A 22,306-nucleotide genomic window follows, 5' to 3' on the forward strand; every position below is an offset into this window, starting at 1 on the left:
CAGCCGCCGCGCTTCCGGGTGCGGGCGCAGGAGGGCGGCGGGCCCGGTGCGGCGTGAGGGGCCGCGGGGCGGGCGGTGGGCGAAGTTTCCCCGACCGGATGTGAACAAACGAACGAGCGGACGGACCATGAGGCTCCGACCGTGGCTGGTCCCTGTCCTGGTGCTGCTGTGGGGGCCGGGCGGGCTGGAGGCGCTGGGGCGCCCGCCGCGCCGCCTGCGCTACGGTAAGGGGCAGGGCGGGACCACGGCAGCCGCGGGAGGGGGTGTCTGGGAGAGACCACTGTTGCGGGGCGGGGGGAGAGGGGCACGCTCGCCTCTGCCGAGGGGTAGCTGTGGGGTGGGGAGAGACCACTGCCGAGGCGCGGGCGTAGGAGAGGGGCTTCCAGCTACCGAGAGGTAGCAGTGGGGTGAGGGAGAGACCACCGAAGGGGGTGTGGGAGGGAACTGGGGAGAGACCACTGCTGCGGGGCAGGGGGAGAGGGGCACACCCACCTCCGCTCGGGGTAGCGATGGGGTGATGTGTGGGGTGGGGGAGAGACCACCTCCATGAGGCGGGGGGGGCACACGCACCTCTGCCAAGGGGTGGCGGTGGGGGGGAATGGGGAGAGGAGCCTGGGGCCCGGGTTGGAGCTGGGGACCCTCCGGCCTGGCTGATGGCCTGCCTGAAGGCCGGCCCGAGGCGGCGGGCAAGGCCGCGGCCTGCTCCCGTGCCCGCCGGTGGGCGGGTAGGTGCGTGTGCGCTGGGGACCCTGGGGACGGTGCAGGCCCCGTCCCCTCCCCGGGTGGCAGTGGCTCCTCTTCAGCTGAGGGCATCACTGATGGGCAGCGTTTGGGGGTCATCGCTCTCTGCAGCGGGGTGACGAGACCGTGCTGTGTTACACTCGAGGTCTGCTAAAGGGTTTTTCTCGCAGGAGTTCGTGTTATGTTAAGGCAGGATAATGATGTAAATGGCTTCCCTTCATAGTTCTGGTTCGAGAGTCACCGTTGCAGAGAGAGCCTGAAGCTATTGGAGCTGAATGTGACTTCTAGAAAGCTTAACACGGAGGAGAACCGCCGCTTTATTTAACTTCCGTAAACTTAGTTTTGCATCTAAACTTTTACTTCAGAGTAAAGAAATTGCAAACTTCTGTTGGATGAGCAAAAGCTTATCAGATGAACTTTTGCGAGAGGTGGTGGTCGTGTCTTGCCCAGTCAGATGTCCTGTTTCCAGTTGATGTGGCCTGTGGTGACTGCTTCAAGTCCCTCTTCTTTGCTTAGATCTCTCGGCAGATTTCCCAACAGGCATCCGGGCTGTGCCTCTGTCCTCCTCTCCTGCACCTGAGGTGGACTTGTGGTTCTGTGCAGACCTCAGCAGTTGGTGACTGCAGGAAGCTGGGAAGGATAGGGTTCAGTCAGTGGTGGATGCTCCAGGAAGTGTAGCAGAAGCAGAACAAACACAGTGTGTCCTTTCAACATCAGGGAGGTCAGGGAGCTCCTCAAACAGAGGTTGCATCTTGGGCTGTCAGATTTTTATGCCTTCTAGAGGACCTATCTGCTATGATTTGTATAATCTTTATCTGATAGCTTTTGTATTCTTGGCCTCCGTACCACCGTGCCTGGACTATGAGCTCTTCAATTTTATCAGATACTGCATGGAGGAAAAACTCTTTTCTTCTGTTTCTAAACATTGGCCATTTTTGTTGTCAGAAATGGTCAATATGGAAGGATTACTCATTTTCTTCACACCCTTAGGGACTTACAGACCTATGTAATTTTTCTCCTTTGTAATTTCTCTCCTTTTTTTTTTTTTTTTGAGTGGGAAAGTCTTAGTCTGTATAATAATTCTTAGTATGGGAAAAAATGACTTTATTGGTCTTTGTTACTTTTGTCTATACATTTTCTTTTGTATTAGATTTAATTTTTTATTTGCGGTGTATGACCAGGACTGCAGGCAGTATTTGTGATACAAAGGTACCGTGGATTTATAGTGATGAATACTTTGGTTTTGTTTTCTTTCTGAGTAGTTTTTTGGCCTTTTTTTGTTGTCTAATAGTCATTCCAAGATCTCTTTTTTTTTTTTTTTCTTTTAAAATTTTTGAGTGGTAATAACTATGCTGAAATACTTTGCTCAGATATAGTGAGGATTTTTTTTCTTGTGTGTTATTTCACACTTGCTCACACATTGAATGTCATCAAGCATTTTGTTGTTCTGTCATTCAGTAAACTAAATACATAAAAGCATTTTGTGAGGGAGCTTGAAAAATCCAGGTGTGGTCCGCTGTGTTACATTTATCGGCACATTTTGTCCTTTCAGAATGCTAATATATATATATGAGGCACTACTTCCCTAGTGTCTTGGTTAGCCACAGGTCTAGTAATTCACAGTTTGCTTTTGTTATTATTGCCTGTTTGTCAGGTGAGGAAGTTGAGCGTATTTGTTGATTAGGCCCCTAGATAATACCTGGGGTGGAAATTGGTCCTGCACTTACCACCTTTCAGGCCACCTGTAGCAAGACCAGTGGCACTGTACTTGCATACCAGGATTAGTAGTTGACCAGTTTCATTTTTTCTGTGCTTTATAACTCTTGGGTAAATACATTCATGTCCTGTTGACTTACTGCTCATTTCGTTGGTTTGTTCTAAAGACCCTTTTCTTGAGTCTTTAACTGGAGGCAGGTCTTTAGATTATCCTATCAAGACAAGCTTTTGGAGACCTTCTTAGTCACCTCTGCAGTGAATGCTAAGGTCAGTTAGTCTCTTACTTTTTGGTACTACCTTTGGCATCTGTTCATGGAGTCATCTTTGCAGCTTACTTGTAAAACAGGTCCCTTTGATTATTTGGCTGGGTTGTTTCTTTTGATATAATAAAAGCTATTTCAAGTATTAGCTTTATGCCTTTTACAAGCCACTCTTAAAAATATCTTTGCCTAGTTTACTGTGGGTTTATGATCTTTTGCTGGAGTTCTGTTGTCCTCATCTTGCACACAGCTTGGTTTTCTGAAATACCATCTTTTCCTTCTAATAACTTCAGCATTGCTATTTTGAGAGCTCTGTTTAACCACAGAGCTTGAGTTTTGTGAACCGAAATCAGATTTCTGGAGAGCAGTATCTTTAAGGAAGTTTCAAGGATTATCATTTTGTGGTTTCTATTAAGAACTTTCTTGCTTGTTTCTCTAAAATTTCAGTTTTTCAGAGATGAAAAAAATTATTATACAGTGAAAAACAGAATTTGACAAAGAATGGAATAAGTAGATAAAAAGACATGGGTCCTTTTCCAGCATTTTTGAGCTGAAGTAATCTTAGGGTGTGGTGTTCCAGCAGTCTAAACTGATCTAAGTTGGGACTGCCACAATCCTGGCCTCAGCTTTCTGATCCCTTCCCCATTCCTGTGAGCACATTCATGGAGCTAAGCTGCCTGGAAGCTAATCGTTTTGGTTTTATCGGTAAGGGATAGGGTGTCTGCGTTTGGGTGTTTGTTTGCGGAGTTCGCTCCCTGGACTAGCTCACGGCATGACTGTCCAAGTACCTGCCCTGTGTGTTGTAGGGTGGTAGTGGTTGTGCTCAAGATGAGGGATGAAGGTGGGATGGTATCCGCCTCAGTTTGTTGCCTTTAGATAATCTGGAAGCAGTGCTCTTTTTAATAACGTTGACAGCAGGGATTAATTTCTGGGAGAAGTGTGACTCTACTAGTCAATACAATGACTGTTATAGTTTTGCCTCTGAAAATTAAGGTCATTATAGTTTTGCCTCTGAAAAATTAAGGTAAACTCTTTTAACATTTTTCTCTCCATTGTCATTTATCTCTGAAGATAACCTTTTATAACTATTAAATATTAATGCTGTTTGTCATGGAGCTCAGACATATCTGAATGATAACGGGGCTTAATATACCTGAAAAGAAGAACGATGCAAATACCCAGCTTCAGTGCTGTTGAATATATCACTGAATATATCTAAAGAACTGCTTGAATCTGTTTTACAACACAGTGATATTAGTAGTGTCCTGCTACGAAGGAGCATGTATCTGGGATTGCCGAGAATAGAGTCTGTATGTAAAATGTGTCTTACTCTACTGTTACCTGTTTTGAATGAGATCTTTTTTATCATAAGCTAAGCACGGAATTAAATAAGATAGCGGTTCCTATCCTGGGCAGATGATATTCTTTGAATCTCTCACTGCTAGTCTTTTTCTACCTGCTATATTGCACTAATAAAATGAGGCAGGTAAACTGGGCTTGAATTGTTTTTTCTCCACACTGCTCAAATGCCATGCAGAACTCAAAACGAACTGCATGAGCAGAAGAAATGACCCATTATAAATGGTTCGGTACGAACCTGTGTAATACACATTAAAAGACTAGAATTTACAATTTGAGTGAAAAAAACAAATGATAGTGGTGTTGAATAAACTGGGGGAGCTGAGTGATGCAGAGGGCAGCATAAAATCATTCACATTCAATTTTGAATTCTACTTCACACTTAGTGTGACAAAACGCAGGAAGTCCGTAAGGCCAGGAGTATAACCAACTGACAAAGAGTTAAGGGGGTGGAAGTTTAGCTCAGTGTCAAGAGCGTGCAGTGAGATAATTATTGACAAAATCCTTGTGCAGGATTAAACTTTGTCCTTCTGGGCTGAAGCATCTGTTGGAGACTAAGGCAAGACCTCGGTAAGGGCCAAGTAACTAATTTCCCTACCATAGTCTGCCATTTTTGTTACTGTTTCTTGTCCCATTTTAATATCCTTTGAAGCAAAACAACTATTTTGGATTGAGCCAGTTTTGCAGTTTCACTCCATAAGCTGAAGGTTGGGTGTGTATCTTACCATGCACCACGTGGAGGAGAATCCAAGAACACTCAGCCTAATAGCAGTATCTTGCAGTGCGTGATAGCTGCCTGGGATGCTGCAGGATTATTTCAAGATCATTGCAGGAATTTGTAGATGCAGTGTTTCCACAGGTGGTGTTACAGGCTAAGTGATAAAGTAGAGTCTTCTGTACACTTTGTCTCCATATGAACAGCAAATGCTTCATGTAGACATGGTCTTATTGAATGCAAATTATCAGTGTGATTTTTGTGTTGTGGATTGGCAATCTGTTCTGTGGAGGTACTTAATATTAAGGTTTTAAAGTACTTTTATTGGGTTTGTTTTCTTTTGTTCCTGTGAATCAGTCAACGTTTCCATTTCTAACTGGAAAAAAAAAAGTGATAAAAGTGTAATTCCTGAGAGAAGTACTCAAAGTCAACAAAGTGAAGAATGTCAATACTAGATTAAATTCTAATTATTAAGAATTACCCTTAATATTGCAAGATTTTTGTGATAGGAACATAATCAAGTGCTTGGTGTGAGTTTGGTTTTCAGTAGTGCTGATTTGGTCTGACTTCTAGGCAGCCAAGAAGTAAAACTCTTGGTTGCATTTAAGATTTGGGGTCGTTTTATTCCCCCCCCCGTAAAAACTGATAACTTCCCTGCTACTGTTCATTGCTGGTAGCAGCAGTGACTCATTTCAGTTTCACGCTTCTGCTACCCTGGAGTTTTTTTGTGTGTGTGCAGAAGCCCCAGCATGGCTTTCTGCTCTGCGGCTGGAAGGGCTGAGCAAGGAAGCACAGCCAGCCAGCTCTTCAGTGCAGAGTTCTCCTGATTGCACTCTAACATTACACCAGGATTTAATTATGTGTTTAGTAGTAGTAGACATTTATTTTTGAGATAGAAGTTTATATTTAACTTCTGTTATAAACAGGCTGACTTTTTTGTCCCCCAGCTTTTTTATAAACTGCAGGAGTCCGAGTTTGCCTGTTTCCCAGACTGATCAAGGGAAGTCCTTTGCTGTGTGTAATAAAAGGTTAACCAAGAGCCAGGTTTCTTTAACAAAGAGCAGTACATCCTGCTGTCCTGTTCTATGGATTTCATATGCCACACTCAAACTTGCTTGTTTTGGGGATATCCTGCAACGCTCTCAATGGTTCTGATGGTCTTCCTGGTGTCTTATTCTTGCAGATGTATGTGACCATACCGCTCCTATTTATGTCACTTGTGCCCTGCATCTCTTCACAGTATCCATCCTTGTCTTCCTGTGCTGCTCTTAATATGCATTTTTTGTACTTTTTTGTCCTCCTTGATACCTGCATTTTTAACCTATGTAGGTACGTGGACTGGGGGGTGGGAAGGGAAGGGGGCCCTGTTATGCAGGGAGGCACCTACAGCTGCCACCCACTTGATGTTGATCTGTAATTACTGAGGTGTTGAACAAGAACATGGTATCCCTTGCAATCCTTGGTTTCCTTTCTCACCTTTTCAGATCGTTACTGAAATCATGAAGTTCTGCCCCTCAGTACCTGTGGTGTGCCTTGAATTTTGGAAGGTTGTGTCTGAGTGAGTCCAAAGTCGTATCTTCAAGAAGAGATGCAGTCAGATGGGGAGAAGAGGTTGATCTCACAAGCGTAGTCCAGACAGTAATTAGTCTTTACCTAGAATCAGCTCCACTCACACTTACTTTGTGACACAGCATGATTTTGTGGTGTGGTATCTAAGCACAGTAGTGAGGCTGACAGTTTTTGGAGAGCCAGACAAATGATGTTTCCAGAGAACACTACATCCTGTGACTTGGCTGTTCTTGTCTGCAGGATATGTGAAAGCATGTGATTTTTGAGTTTTGGGGGGTTTTTTTGAGCATTGAGTCATATGATGCTGTTCTAGTTTTAAGATGAGACAGCTGTATTGCCCTTGTTTCACTTTGAATATGAGGATGATAATTCAGTGGGCTTCCTTATTTTTTATAACGTCAGTATTTGAGCAGGATATTGCATTCTTTTTTTTTTCTCCAAAAAGTGCCTTCTGCTTTCACTAATAGGACAGACTGAATTATTAATCAAGTAGATCCAACAGAATAAATTTTGTTCCTCACTGGTCCTTATTTAAGATGTGTTCAGTGAAGGAGAAAATTTGCAAGGTCAGAAGAGTGTGAGGGGGTATTCAGCTGTATTCAAAACCACCAGAAATAGCAGTTTAATTATCTGTACGGCTTCTGCTAATCAGAATTTGCACCCTTAAGGAAATATTCGCACTGTCTAGAAACAGATGTCTATTTTACTGTAGAAAAAACTTTGGAGTAGTATAAGGGTGCAGCTATATGAACAAATTTTTTCCTGAGATGAACTAAAGGGTGTTTTGTAAGTTGTTAGTTTTTCCATGGTATCCATCACTGGACATTTCTGAATTTGTGGTAAGTAGAGAGTAGTTTAACCGGTGTAACTGCAGGAAGAGTATAGTGTGGAGTAGCTGGTAGACAGTAAATCAGCAGCCTACCTCACCTCTCAGTGTGAGGTCTGTGTAACCATACCCTGAGGCTTTGTCTGTGCTGTGCTGGTGACTAACTGAATTTGGGCAGCTTGTTTTCCTCGTGTGGTTTAGCAAGTTTCATGCAGTTGGGATCGAGTCAAAAACATGTCTTTTAAAACATTCAGCAATGCTGACATGGCTGGCCATTCTTAATGACAGGTTTGTCTAGAAATGTGTTTAAACGGAGTGTAAACCTCTATCCTGTTATGGTTTATAAGCAGGCTGACATACCTTTGGTTCTTGCTTTGAACCCATTTCTCACACAAGTTCTTCTGTTCATGTATACTTGATGAGCAAAACAGCAGCTCCTCTTTATGCAGTGGAAACAAGTAAACATGATTTATCTAAACTGTTAAAAGCATGGGCTGTTTCACAAGGGATAAGTGTTTCAATTCACTTTGTTTTCTGTCTTTGGCAATGGCTCTGTACCAGATGCACTGGAGAGAGATGTAGCAGCACGTGTAATGAGCTGTTACGGAACAGCTTTCCCACAGATGGATCTTCTCAACACATCCTCTTCATCAACAGTCTCCTAAAAGCAGTGTAAACTGTTACGGGAAGGTACCCATAAACATTTAGGCATGACTGCATCACCTCCTGCCTGGTGAAGACTGTTTGTGTGCCTGGCTGAGATATGAATATATTGGCCTTCTCCATTAGCACTCCCTGGCATGGTGCTCCAGTCAAATGATCCCACTGTATTGCAGCCAGTAACCGGCTGTTACCACAAGCACGAGGGCCGCTGTTTTATGTAGGGTGGTGGTGACCTGCTTTAGCTCATATGGTTAAGGTTGGAAAGACTCCAGTCTGTGTTTCCTGGTCCAAATTCTGACTGAGGCTGTGAATTATATTTGAAGTTACTTTGTTTGGTTACTTTAATTAAAATATTTTAATGTAGGAAGAAGAGCATAATTTGGAGAATAAAAAATAAATAGTAACAATAAAGAATATGGAGCCCTTTAACCATTCAGTCACTCCCCAGTGAATCAGAAAAATTGTTATTAGTTAGCTGCTCACAAGCTTTTGATAGGTGTTTGATACCCATTGGAAGTCAGCTCGAGATCAGTACCAGGGTTGTAGTTGACAAGTGCCATGCAAAATACAGGCTGGAGCCCTTTTTTCAGTCTTGGATATGCCAGTGATTTAACGGTCACACTGCAAAATCCTCCCCAAGTGTGTTTGCTGTGCTTGTTCCAGGGCTACTGTCTGTAGGCTTGTCATCCCATTCCAGTGTCTTTTGACAGGAGATTTATTTCTGCTTTCATTCCCCTTGGGGTGGTTGGAGGAATAACTGCAATCATTCCTGCAAACCCCTCTGATGCTTTTGTGGTCATTTTTAAATCCTGAAAGTAATGTTTTCTTAAATATTGTTGGATCTTGTGTTTTAAGTAGAGACATTATCATGGGATAATTGTGAAGAGAGTTTTTTTAAATATTAATTATATCTTCTGGGTTAAAACTTGATGCTTCTAGATAAGATTAACCTTTCTGTAAATAATGCAGTGCAAAAGAATGCTTATGAAATGGCTGACTTGCCACATTTACTTGTTGCTTTCCGGGCAATAGATTGGGCATGAGATCATGGGAATTTACTGTTCTGATTATGAAAGCTGAGCTGGTTGGAGAAGGATGCCATTGGTATTTGAATTGGTAGCTGAGCACTTGAAGAGAAACCTCTTCTTTTGAAATATATGCAGTGGCCTCCAACTCAGTGAGCTAAGCTGTTGTCCAGCACATTCTTGATCTCTTTGCTGCTGGAGTAGCCTGCTGCAATGCATACTGGCCCATAATTTATTTAAAAGATACTTTCCTGTGTTAAGTTGCAAAGTCTAGCAGCAGTAGGCTTTTAGCCTTGAAATGAGGTGAAAGAAAAAGAGGAAACAATTAGTGAGTTCAAAGTTGGGGGCAGAGGAGAAGTCACTGTTGTGGATTTCTTCATGAGAATTTTGGAGTATTGTCTTTGTCACCGATGTTCCTTCCCTGTTTCTTTTACATACCTGAGATGTGTATGTTCTGGGAAGGTCATCCTGTGTCCGTCCCCATCCCCCCATCCCAGGAGAGAAGGTGGAATGAGGTGAAGGCTGGCGATCATAAATAAATAAATATGTGGGATATCAGGATGAAATTAAGGTGTCCCTCTCCAAAAAGAGAGGAATGCAGAAATCTAAGAGGGGGTGGAAGGGAAGGAACCGCAGGAAAGTGGTTTGGGAAAACTTGAGTCAGCTTGGTGCCGTTGAAGCCCATGGGCAATGACTCTTGGACCATAGTGAAGATAATGAGGGAGGAATGCCAGAAAGATTATTAAGCTTGAATAAAAAGTAGTCAAGTATATGCTTGCTGTGGCTCCCATCCACAGACTGCTGTACAGTTGGACTCTGTACAGCTCTGTATTTTGTTTAAAATAATGACATTTCAGCTTTCATTTTCAATAAGCCATGACCATGGATTCATTTTCACAGTATGAAAATTTTACAGAAAAATTTTGGTTTGAGTGTGTTACCAATATATTTTTTCCACATCTGTCTGACACCTGAATTAGTTCAAGGATTTATGTCTAGCAGCAGCATGTCTTAAGTCTACTTGTGTCACAAGTAAAATTAAAAGCAAACAAATTTAGGAAGGGTAAGAGGAAATACGAACAAGTGCATTCTTGTTTCAGGGTAACAGGAACTAGGAGTGTCCTGTGTTTCATTTGTTACTTTAACAATCATCTTACTCATCTTCATCAAGTCTGTAGGTCTTGTTCTTACTACCCTTCCCCTGTCTCTGTGAGACATTTCCAGAAGGGTATTTGTGTGTGCTGAGGTGGAGCAGGACTTCTGAAGTTCTCCTTGCCTACCAAATAAAAAAATCTAATTTCTTTAGCAGACTTCTCAGTTCTCTTGCCATCAAACTGAGACATTTTGTCTGGCCATAGTGACAGCTGCATCTTGCTCTTTGGCATGACCTTCCCCTGGTTCTGGGCTGTACTTTGCAGGCAGAGGTGGAAAAGGGCAGAAAGAGTAGTATATTGCAGCTGGGGTTGTGCTTCTTGGGCAGACCTTGTGCTTGGCAAGTCGCTGTGTCAGTCCCCAGCAGCACAGCTCTGGTACCACACCTCTCTTGCTTCATGGCCCACATACCACACACTTGCTCTGTATCACAAACCGACATTTGGTATCCTTTATGTCAACATTCACATTAATTGAGGGGTCTGCTCTGGCCGAGTGTGTTGAAAGAATCTCAGGTTTAATTAAAAGAATTTAGGACTAGACAGTTTAATGAGGCTTTTTTTTCAGAATTGATTTTCCCTGCCTGTCCCTATCCTCCTCCCAGGTGGTTCTGGATGAAGGCAGGTGCCAGACCATAAGCAATGAATTGTAATAGACTTTTTAAAGAAAAGGGATTTGGGGAGGGGATTTTTTTAGGTATTTGCTCACTGCGTGGCTCTAGTGAACCAGCTCTGCAGCCTGTGGCAAGCTAACGATGAAGGCACTGCCTGGCATGCCGCAACTGCGCCCATGAGTGGGAGAAAACCCACAACATGAAGGTGTTGGAAACTTGCCTTTACATATAACCCTAAATGCATGGTAATCAATTGCAGGTGCTCTCAACCTGTGGGTTGTAAACAGAAATCAGGAAATTGCAACTGCACTGCCCTTCCTGTGTTGCTCAATGGCAGGGGAGGGAGAAGCCTGGGAGCTGCTGCTTGGTGGCTTCTGCTGCACGAGAAGGCAGCTGTGTCACTTTGATAGTCGGTCTGGTGCAGGGCCAAGAGGGCTGTGAGGGTCATCTTTGTTTCTGCAGCTTCCTCGCTTCCAGCGTACACGAGCATATGTGTGCACATACACTGGTGGTTAATTCTTCCCACCTGCCCCCTCACAAAAGAAAAAGTGAGGTGCTTGCCTTGGCCCAGATAACGTGCCCATTCTTAAAGGTTTTCTTGGGTTTTAGAGGCATGTATTTGGGGATAAATGATGGTACTGAGTGTCAAGTTTAAAAAAAAAATAAATTTCAGGAGCTATATCAATCTGGATTTCAAGTTGGCCATCTTGGCTTGTTGCACAAGAACCAGTAAAATGCAGCTTCCTAGTGGTGCTGCTTACTAAAAGTCTAACAAAATGTGTGAGGTTACTTGGCTGGGTGGTATAAGCTAGTGATTGGGGACTCTGAAGAAGTGGAAAGGCCATCTTCGTTAATAAAAACCCACTTTGGTAGCTATCATGTCTGGTTTAGAAGCACAGCTGGAAATGAAGGGGAAAAAATGGGATTTTTTTTTAGTGAAGAATGACTGGATGAGCACTTCTGCTTCTTGTAAAACATGGCTGACTCCTCATGTGGTTCATTGAAAAGAGTGAACACCTCTGGCAGAGAAGGAAGACAGTGATGTGGGAAAAAGGGCCTCTGTTTAGGGCTGTAAGGGGCAAATGAATCGATTGGCGCTGGTGGAAGTGAAGGTGGTTGTCAGGTGCCTTGCCGGCTGGTGGGTGCTCCAGAGAGGAGGAGCGTGGGTGGGTGCTCCCAGCGAAGGGATGGCTTACCAAGCAGCAGGAGGCTTTATCAGCAAGAGTCAGACACCGTTGGCAGCCAGCATTATGCACTTGTTAATGGTGGAAGCATATGCAGAATGTTGACCTGAATTTGTAATTTGTGTGCTGCTCCCCATAGGACTTCAGGCGGGCCCTTGGTCTCCCTCCTCTGAATAAGTTCTTATGTTCCGAGTAGGGAAATCAAAGGAGTTTTGTGTGGTGGTAAGGTATTGGGAAACCAGGGTACCTGGAGGTGCCTCATATGAGGTGCCTTGTTAGTTATTTCTGATTGATTATGCTACACAGACACCTGTTTTCTGGCTACTGTTGGACAGAAAGGCAATAAATGCAGTCCTGGTCTGTAGTGAATTTGGTAGAAGTTTCCTAGGTGAAATTATTTTCTTCCTTAGACTCGGATGAGGACCAGCAGGTGAGGAGAGTGATTCACTCCAGAGAAATGGGGATGTTCTCCCCCGTTTAGTTTCCAGAGGACAGCCAGGGAGGGCATTAGCTCTGCACAGCAGTGGCAGTAAAAATGATAGGTTGGTTGCTCAAAAATTGCTATAAGAAGTGAACTGAATACTTTGCCTCTCAGATTGTGTCTTGCCTCACACTATGATTTCTACTCACCTACACAAAATGTACCTTTACAGAAATGTACGATAGTTATCCTAAAATTAGAGCAAACTGTGGTCTTGCTGTTGAAATTGGAGGCTCTGTTTTGCTGGTTTATGTGTGTATTTGTGAAAGAGTCTCTTGAAACCAAAACTTTCCTTGTTGCTCTTCCAGACACAGTTGAGTCCATGATTTCAGACTATGACATCCTTTCTCAGTCTAGCATCCAGCAACACTCACTGAAGAAGAGGGACCTCCAGCCTGAGACACATGTGGAGAGGCTCTTAAGTTTTTCAGCCCTGCAAAGGTAATTAAATCATCAGCAATGAAATAGCATAATATTTTCCTTCAGTTTGTAATGAATAATGCACAGTTCCAAACCCAGAAATAGTTATCTTGTTTTCTGTCATGACTGGCCAGTTCTAAGTTAGTGGTTATATGACTTCAGAGAGGCTCAAAGGAAACAGAAAAGTAAGTTGCATTGTATTACTCTGCTGAAGTGGCAGTGATTAAAGATTTCTTTTGCTCTGTTCTTAGCTTGGTTTTATGTAGATTACTTCCACTGATTGGGTTGGATCCCGTTTATACCTCATCTGGCAACATTGTCATACTTCTTGACTGTCCTCTGGTTCTTGAAAATCTCTGCCTTCGGTTTGGGGAGCGTGTGTGGTGTGTTGCCCAAGAGATTTATTGTGTTTTTTTCATGGAGGTTTAATCCTCTCCCTACTAAGTGTAAATTTCCCATTCAGTAAAACGCTTCTTTTAATCATTTTTTTCATAAGATGGGAAATAGAAGCACAGGTGAAAGGGGAAGAAGAGGTAGAAGAGAGCAGGCATGAAGGTTGTATGGATTTTACTGAGTGTCAGAAAAGCGTCTTACAGGTATTTGAGTGCTGAAATTGTGACTCTCAAATGGGGGAGCAGGGTGAGAATAATGTTTTGTATTAACAAGTGTAGATCAATTTTTGTTCATCTGACATGTTTGTCTACTGTGTTCTCATGTGCCTTCCCCTGTCTGTCATCTACAACTACAACTGTCATGCAAGTTGTTGTGCATATTTTTTTAATCTCTAAATGTGTGGAGGGGGTAATTTTTAAGTACCAAGTATAAAAGGTTAATGGGATCAAATGTCTGGCTGTCCCTGTTTTGCACTGCCTCGTGCACCCTGACTTTATGGTGAGGTTGCAATACGGCCAGTGATAATTACAGAATAATTGCAGAGGGGCATACCAAAAATCTTTGACCCAAAGCCCACATAAACCAAGAGCCGATGAGGCTCCTTCCAGAGAAGGTTCTCTAGTTACTTCTTGGGATAGCCTTTAGTTTTTGTGACAATATATCATAGAAATCTACAGAGTTCAGATTTCTGTTTATGGTCTTCTGACTGTATTATTTCAGAAAATAAGAACTTCAAAGTAATTTAATTTCAAATACATGAACAAATTCCTTGGTCTGATTTTCTTTAAATAGTTACCAGTAACTGGTTTTGACAGCAAATGGAGAAGGTCCATCATGAACAAACTGTGGCTGTTTTGGATTTTGGGGTTTATTTTTTATTTTTTTAATTAAACATCTTTGACTCTTTAAAAATATTTACAGTTATGAATTACACAGTATATGTTTTTGTAGCCTGCTTATCAGAATTAATGCTTTCTAACTTCTTTTGGACCCTCAGTAAAGTGGAGACTTGGATGTATCTGTTATGTGTATACTTTGCTTAAAAATAAATGGAAATAAATTCTTTTACAGGCACTTTAAGTTATACTTAACAGCAACTGCTGAACACTTTTCAGAAAAATTTCAAGCATTAATTGTGGATGGTGAAGGCAAGGAAAAGAAGTATCGTGTTCAGTGGCAAGACTTTTTTACCGGACATGTCGTTGGTTAGTATGGACTAGACTGTGTGTCAGTGCTGAGAAAGCACAGCTTTGAGCCTCTTGGCCAAAGTAAATGGTGTATTGCCCTCATTTTCATCAAATAGTAAACTTAATTTTCATGTCCCTTGGGTTTTCTGGTTTTGTTTTTGTGGTGGGTTTGGGGGTTTTTTTAGGTTTGGTGGGTGGTGGGGGTTGGTTTTTTTTTAGCTATTGCACCAAGGTTCTAAGGTAGGACTCTTCTGTTTAGTTTGGCAGGACACAAAGGTATAATTTACTCAAGCAGCAGCTTGTGGTTTTTTGTTTGGTTTTGTTTGTTTTTTTTTTTTTTTTTTAAAAAGATGATGGTAGCTTTAATTCCAAGTGGAGTGTAAGACTTGAATGTTCATTGTCCCAGAACACAAAGCCCGGGTAGTAGTGATGCAGCGTTGCCCAGATTGTTATATTAAAAGACTTTAAGATGATTCTTTGCAGATTACTTTTCTGTGAAGAAAGGGTATCTTGCTCCACTTTAGTCCAGCACTAATGGTTCCGCTAAGTTGTTTTGATTTTTATGTTGCCTGTGTGATGTGGTAAAAGTCTTTTCCACTGGAATCCAGGCTGACGCCATGTCAGACTGCTGTCTGATAGTAGTAAGATGCAAGCTGCTTTTGTTGGCAGAAATATTCTGTGACCCATTACTAATCCCCAGAGCCATCTCAACACTTTCTGCAAAATTGTCAATTAAATCTGAGTCTTGATGACTGTGACCACTAGGAAGTTAAGACTGGGGAGCAGTGCTGGTTCATTTCTTTTTTTCCTTTAAACTGGACAGTATAGTGTTCTTCAGAGACTGAGGAAGGTAATTTGGCATGAAGTTTAGAAACAATTAAAAAAACCCCAACAAACAGTGTCTGTGCAGGAGTGCATGCAAATAGAGCTGAATTAATTTATTTTTCCTTGCTTATGTTAAAGGAGAGCATAATTCCAAGGTTGTGGCACATATTGGGGATGAAGATTTTACAGTGAGAATCAATACTGATGGAGAAGAATACAACGTTGAGGTATGTGGGTGTTTCTCTTTCTAGTTAGTCACAGTGACACCTCTGTAGTTCAAAATAGACTTGGTGGTGGTGGTTGTTTTGGGGTGGGTAGGGAGGAGGGACAGAAATGTGAAACCGATTTGACTTTTGCAAGTGTTGAGTTTTATTAGTGAGTTACATTCTCTGACATTCGCATGTTTTAGATACACTGGGGAGAAGGTATGTTTTAAACAGGAAAGGGTTTTAGAAATAGATATGGATAAAGTTAGTAATTAGTGGTGATCATGTCCTCTAGAATAACAAACTGTGCAGCTTTCTGAGCAGAGTCAAGGTCTGTTAAGCTTTCTAAAATTTTGGCTTTGTTACGTCTTGGAATTTTTCCCATTCTTAGAGCTTTATTTGAAAATCTGGTATTTTTTGCTCCCTTGTTTCTGTTTTTCACCATTTTCATTGCTTGTGTTATTTTAAACTATTGGTTTAAAAAACATATTCCACAATATATAATTAGAGACTATCTTAATGAGTTGTTCAGTGCAGTATACTCCCAGACACAAGCTGTATTAGAATGGCTGAATAACAGTAATTATGGCTGAGTGTTATATGGATATTGTAATTGTATCCAAACCCAAGCATATGCAGAATTATGGGTAAACCTGGGAAATCTAGTCACGTTAAAGTATGAAAATGTGATTAGAATACCCAAACCACTGTACTCGTGTTTTACATTAAGAGCATATACTAGCTCTTTGATTGTGATTTAAAGCATTTTTGTGGTTGTGGTCCAGAGTAAGGTAAGCATGTCTCATTCCTCGGTGCAGCCAACCCCCTTGGTTGGGGGGCAGGCAATGGCGTGGAAGCTCTGGCTTGCCCATGCTGCCTAGCTGTTAGCATCTGTGGGTCAGCTTCAGCACCTAACCAGCTGTGGGTGAGATGATGCCTGTGTGCAGTCAGAGATGGTGTGTGCCAGAGACCGTTGCCAAAAGGCAATGCGGACAAAGCTGCTCCACCGTTGCCTTCCTTTGCTTCATGGTCCTCCTGTACCGTTCAGAAAGGCTGCGGACCTTTGTATAAAACTCTGGTGCCCTCACACCTTGCCCTAGGGTGTGAAACATGTGCCTTCAGTTTTGCGCTACAGGCATGTGGCTGCTGGGCTGGCACAGCCTTCACATTTCAGGACCTTTTTGCTGTGATCTGAAAGCACAGTGTGATAAGTTATAGTTGTCTGAAGTTGAAAGAGCACTGCCTAAGGGCCAGAGGAGACCCAGACCCAGGTGCTCTGCATTGTGGATGTGGGCAGTCTATGCTACTTGGCCTTGCCTAAAGAACAGGCCCTGTCCATGTTGTATTTGTTGGTGTTGATGTAGCTGTTATGTACAGATAATAATAGGGACATGTCACTAAAGAAAAAAGATGGTTAGTATGCATCAGCTATGGGAATTAGTGTCTTATGTTGGCATTTCATGGTTTTCTTGTTTTCTTTGGTTTTGGAGAAATTTTCACGCTTGTAAGTGACTTGGGTAGCTATTGAACGTTGAAGAGCCTGCCTTCTGCTGTGAAGACTGCATTCTGCTGTGCGCTTAGATATTCTTTGTTATCTGCCAGCTCCTGTACATTGGTCAGTGCATTTGTTAGCATAGTTTAAGCACCTCCTCCCCGGCCGTGCCAGTATCCATACTGTTATGGAGGGAGCGGAGGAGCCCGAGATGCCCCTTCAGCTTGCTCATGTTCTGGAGAGGAAGAAAAAAATTCTGCCTCTTCTACAGCCTTATCCAGGTGGCTGCCACTGCTCTGTTGAGAGGATCTTAGATTTTTGGATACCTGTGTAGCATAAAAGAGTTGAATTCTGTTGAATTTCTTGGGGATGTCGTTTTATCAGTAGATCTGTTGCTGTGGATGAAATTATTGTAGTCCAACGCATTTGTGTGTGTACACATAAAGCTGTGGAGATTTGATGGTACATATGTCTAATTTTTTACTTATATAGACTTAGTCTTGGCATTCACTGTGTTCCTAATTGCATTTCTGTTATTCTTGTGCTGTCAGCCACTGTGGAGATTTGTAGATAATGTGCAAGATGAAAGACTGCTGGTCTACAGATCTGAAGATATTAAAGATTTCTCAAGATTGCAGTCCCCCAAAGTGTGTGGTTATTTAAAGCTAAACGAAGAAGAACTGTTGCCAAAAGGACTGGAAGACAGGAAGCAAAACGAAGGTGAGTGTCTGTACCTTGGGAGAGCAGCATCTTTGAAACAAATGCTTGAGTTCTGTCTGTATCGGCAAGTAAGATAAGAACCTGGGCAATAATCTCTGTTGCTGCTTCTAGTTTAATTATTAGCTCTTTAAATTCATTGGTGGGGGGAAAAAAGCAGCACTTTTCCTCATGCCCATTCGCAACCCAAAAAAGCCCCAACAACTGATGAAAGGAAGAAACTGTCACTCAGGGCATGTTTCTGGCTTGTTGAAAGGGTTTGGCCCTACGTGTAGGCTAATGAAAGGAAGCTATTTCATAAGGTCTAAGTAGTTTTTGTTGTGATAGCTGGCAGCAATGTAGGTAAGCTTTCTGAGGCGAACATTAAAACAACTTTGCATTTCTGTGCACTGTGCAGCAGGACCTGTTTGGCCTTGGTGGTCACTCAAAGAATCCATCTTGAGCTATGATGGGTTTTTGAGAGTTCTTGGTCCCTCTTTCCTCTGTCCTCTGTCCTTTGCTGTGTCAGCAGAGGTTGGGATAATGACTAGGAATAGGAGGAGGAGATGTGTTAAAGTCGAGGTGATGACCATAAAAGCTCTATAGGTAAATCTGTTGAATAACTCAATTTCGCTACTATACGTTCCTTTCCTTAAAACAAGTTTGAGGACTGTTAAGAAGACAAAATTTAAGTACAGTTATTAAAAAAAAAAAAAAAAAAAAATCTAAACCTAAACATCCCCATTTTCCCCCAAAAAACCCACCCAAACTTGCAGTCATTTCTTACATAAGGGTAATAGACACAGCAGTGGCAGTTTTACTGAGTGTTTATTTAATTGTATTTAAAATGTTCACATTAGCAAGCATCCATCGGAAGAAAAGAGCTGTTTCAGAGAGCTCCAAAAACACGTGCAAGATGTTGGTAGTGGCAGATCATCGTTTTTTCAAGTATATGGGCCGTGGGGAAGAGAGTACCACTATAAACTATTTGGTAAGTAAATATACTCTGTTACAATTTGCTGGAATAAATGCAGGAAAAAATACTGAGTCAGTAGTTAAAAGAACATACAGCTTATACTACTTTTGCCCAACGTAATGTATTTATGTCTCATGGCTGCGTGTGCTTTTTACCTGGGAAAGTGTTAAATCATGCTTTTAAGATATTTTATAATGGTGATACTATAGTTAAATAGTCTTCAAGTTTCACTTATAAACAAATCCCTTCACTTCACATACTTCTTGTGGCTATGCTATTTTCTGCCTAAGAAACTTTTTTTTTCCAGTTGGAGCTTTAGAATCTCCTGGATTTTGAAATCCACTGCAAGTGATCCAAGCATCTTTGAAGTTCAAGCATGTATAAAGCTCATATGAGAGGCAAAAGCAACTTGTATAGATTTTTTTTTTTCTTTTTTTCAAAATTCTTCCAGGATCCTTTGTCCAGACCAACAAAATTAGAAGCAGGTGCGGTAAACAATTCATTTGGTTGTACATGGGTGTTGTGGGTTAACCCCAACAGGCAGCTCAGCCCCACCCAGCCGCTTGCTCACTCCTCCCCGACGGGTTGGGGAGAGAATCAGAAGGGTAAAGGTGAGACAATTTGTGGGTTGAGAGAAAAACAGTTTAATAGGTAAAGCAAAAGCTGCATACACAAGCAAAGCAAAATAAGAAATTAATTTACTGCTTCCCATCAGCAGGCAGGTGTTTAGCCATCCTCAGGAAAGGGGGGCTCTGTCATGTGTACTGGTTACCAAGTAACCCAGTCAAAACCAGTACAATGGGGTTGTCTACCTGACAAGTTTTTGTGAAATAGAATGCCTGCCCACAGCCTTTCAGCAGAAGTGGAGAGTATGGGTTTGGGGATGGGAGACAAAACCAAATGAAACTACTTTTGGAGGTCTGTTGTTTGTCAAGAGTCTCTGAGTCTGAATCTTTAAAGTGCTAATCACTCTGTTCCACCTTTGCTGGCTTTTTGACCTTTCTGTCCTCTGAAATGTTTACATTCCTCAGGTAATGGAGCCTCAGTTCGTGTGTTTGCGGAGATGCTATTATCTCAGCATCTGACATATGCTGAGGCTAACCTACTGTTGTGTTTCCTAGGTAGATGTGTACTGTTAACAACACAGTGATTGGAAAACTAAAGCATAAACTATTATCAAGTGGCTCTGAATGTCACTTTTCATTCTGAGCAAGTTTGATGGTTTATATTTAGTAGAAGGCAGTTTTTAGGAAGATGAGAACAGCTTGAAAAGGGAGGTATTGACAGTGAGCACTGAAGAGAGACTTTCTGGAACCTTGTGCTTGAACCATAATAAGGAAAATAGTAGGTTTTTGGCTAGGAGAGGGAAGCAAGCCTCAGGGGTCAGTTAAACTAGTTAAGCATTGTGCTAAAACAAAGCAGTAAAACCAACTCCTGCCTCTGCCCTTCCCCTCAAAGAAACCTGGAAAACTAGTATATGAACAAAGTGTTTCCCAAGATGTCTTGTTCTTAATATTATCGCTCTTCCACTACACAAACAAAAGTGATAAAGGGGAAAGTTTGTACTGGTTTTTTATGATGGAAAATTTTCAAGGATATGTGATAATACTCTCTGGATCCAAGTACTGTTGGTTTTGGATCAGTGAGTATAGTATGTCTGTTACATGAGATTCAATTTTAATTTGAAGTGAGTGTTTCTAGATAAGTATGTTGCAGCTTCTCTGAGTGTCTTGAACTTTATTACGTGAAAGCGTGGAACTTAAATAACTTGTTTTTCTTCTCTACATAGATTGAATTGATAGACAGAGTAGATGACATCTACCGAAATACTTCCTGGGACAATGGAGCCTTCAATGGGTACGGCATACAGATAGAGCAGGTATTCACTGAACTATACAAAAGGTTTCCAATTTAAAGGATAAGAACATGGTTTAGATATCAGGGTTTCTGATTGCTTTATCTGGATTAGAGCTAAAATAATCAAATCCTGTATTATTAACTCCAGCCAGGACCACTCTGAAATAGCATCTTACTAGTGGTGGTGTTACTGATCTGACACAGCATGCCCATTTTCAGTTCCTTGCAGCATTTGAGATGGAACTTTTCAGGGGGAATCTCTCCATGTTTAATCTCAATTCAAAGGTGCTTTTTTTCCCTGAATATGGGGAGTTCTTGTTTCTGTCAGACATACTGTTATGCATGCATTTAATGTTTGTGTCTATGACTAGTACTTAGCTTACAAAGCCTGAGTGGGCCTCAAACACAGATGAAAACACACAAATCCTGCCTGAAGAGCTTTAATGACTCTCTTAGACATCATGGTATCATGATGTGATAGTATAGAAGCTGCTGTAACGTGGACACAGGGGATGTAGTGACTTCAATTTATATGATGGCTTCTGTGCACAGAAATCTGGAAGAAGGGCATTAAAAAGAAGAGCAATCCATCAGCTCAGAGTACTGCAGGAGCTGTGATGTGGAACATGGAGGCTAATGGTACAAGCTAGCTGCCCCTTTACTGGGAAAAGGTCTGCAGGAACAAGGAAGGAGAGTTAATTGGGCAGGGAGGGGAAAAGAACATGATGCACTAATTCTAGGCTATGGGGAAAGTAGCAATCCTTTAAAATACGTTTTGGTTAGCTAGAACTCTGAAATGATTAGGGGTTATTTATACTAGAGGTAAATCCTGGTAGTATTTGGGTTTTTTTGATAGAGTAACATGTATCTCAAAGCAGAATGTTACAGTGAAAACTGTTGATGTTGCCCTGTAAAAGGGCTGGTGTAGTTACTTATGATGTATTTGGTGTATCTTAACTAGCAGAGGCTGAAAAGTTAACATTAGAAGCATGCTGAGTCTGAATTTTTCTCCTTGCAGATCTATTGAGACATTTAAGATTACATTGAAAGCTTTTCTGTAACTACTAAATTGACCAAAATTCCTCTACATTGTTGTTGCCCTTTTTGAAATGTAGATTATCATCCACAATGAGCCAAATATTGTAAAACCTGGAGAAAAGCATTACAATATGGCAAAAAGTTACCCAGATGATAAGAAAGATGCCTGGGATGTGAAAATGCTGCTAGAGGTAGGTTGTAACCCTTAAAAAATTGTGCCCCTCACAGGGAATTACATTCATACAGCTGCTCTGTGGTAACAGATGAAACTCCTCTACTTCCTTTGCATGACGTGTAGATGTTACACAAACTAGCTGATGTGCCCTGTAGCCCATGGTAAAGGGCTCCATTGCATAATTATAGAGCACACATCAATTAGTAGTATTAGTATGTGGCCTGAGTAAGAAAGGCAGTCCTGATATGTCTGGCCCTGAGACTGGCTGTCTTGTAACCTTCATAAAATTATTGTACTTGGTTTTTGCCTCTCTGTGAAAAGGGGAAATGAATAGACAAGTTATATAAATGAATGCATACAATGTACTTGGGTATTAATTTAATTTTCTACAGCTCTGTAGGACAGCTAAACAGCTGCTTTTTTCTGACTTAACTGGATCTAGAAGGTGCCTGTCTGGCTCATTAGATAAATGTTCTTTTTTATAGGCTTCTAATGTGCACCATAAAGTGTCTTACAAAGATTTGATTTTTTTTTTCCTTAAAGCAATTTAGCTTTGATATTGCTGAGAAAGCAGCTCACGTGTGCCTTGCTCATCTCTTCACATATCAAGATTTTGACATGGGAACGCTTGGATTGGCTTATGTTGGCTCTCCCAGACCTAACAGCCATGGTGGCATTTGTCCTAAAGGCAAGGCTTCTTTTTCTTCTGTCCCAGTTCTAGGATGAAAGCTAGTTTT

The 22,306-nt window shown here is 41.8% G+C and overlaps 1 protein-coding gene across 1 annotated transcript in view; it reads left to right on the forward strand.

Annotated features, from left to right (window-relative positions):
- ADAM17 (ADAM metallopeptidase domain 17) overlaps nucleotides 1-22,306 on the forward strand; it is a 35,601-nt gene continuing 13,295 nt past the window's right edge. The window contains exons 1-9 of the mRNA XM_069805831.1: nucleotides 1-224; nucleotides 12,613-12,745; nucleotides 14,189-14,322; nucleotides 15,268-15,356; nucleotides 17,379-17,547; nucleotides 18,384-18,514; nucleotides 20,289-20,378; nucleotides 21,472-21,585; nucleotides 22,113-22,257. Of these exons, the coding sequence (XP_069661932.1) occupies nucleotides 128-224; nucleotides 12,613-12,745; nucleotides 14,189-14,322; nucleotides 15,268-15,356; nucleotides 17,379-17,547; nucleotides 18,384-18,514; nucleotides 20,289-20,378; nucleotides 21,472-21,585; nucleotides 22,113-22,257 (1,102 nt within the window). The 5' untranslated portion in view covers nucleotides 1-127. The remainder of the gene's footprint in view (nucleotides 225-12,612; nucleotides 12,746-14,188; nucleotides 14,323-15,267; nucleotides 15,357-17,378; nucleotides 17,548-18,383; nucleotides 18,515-20,288; nucleotides 20,379-21,471; nucleotides 21,586-22,112; nucleotides 22,258-22,306) is intronic.

This window comes from Haliaeetus albicilla, chromosome 18 (assembly GCF_947461875.1).
Source record: "Haliaeetus albicilla chromosome 18, bHalAlb1.1, whole genome shotgun sequence".
NCBI lineage: Eukaryota > Metazoa > Chordata > Aves > Accipitriformes > Accipitridae > Haliaeetus > Haliaeetus albicilla.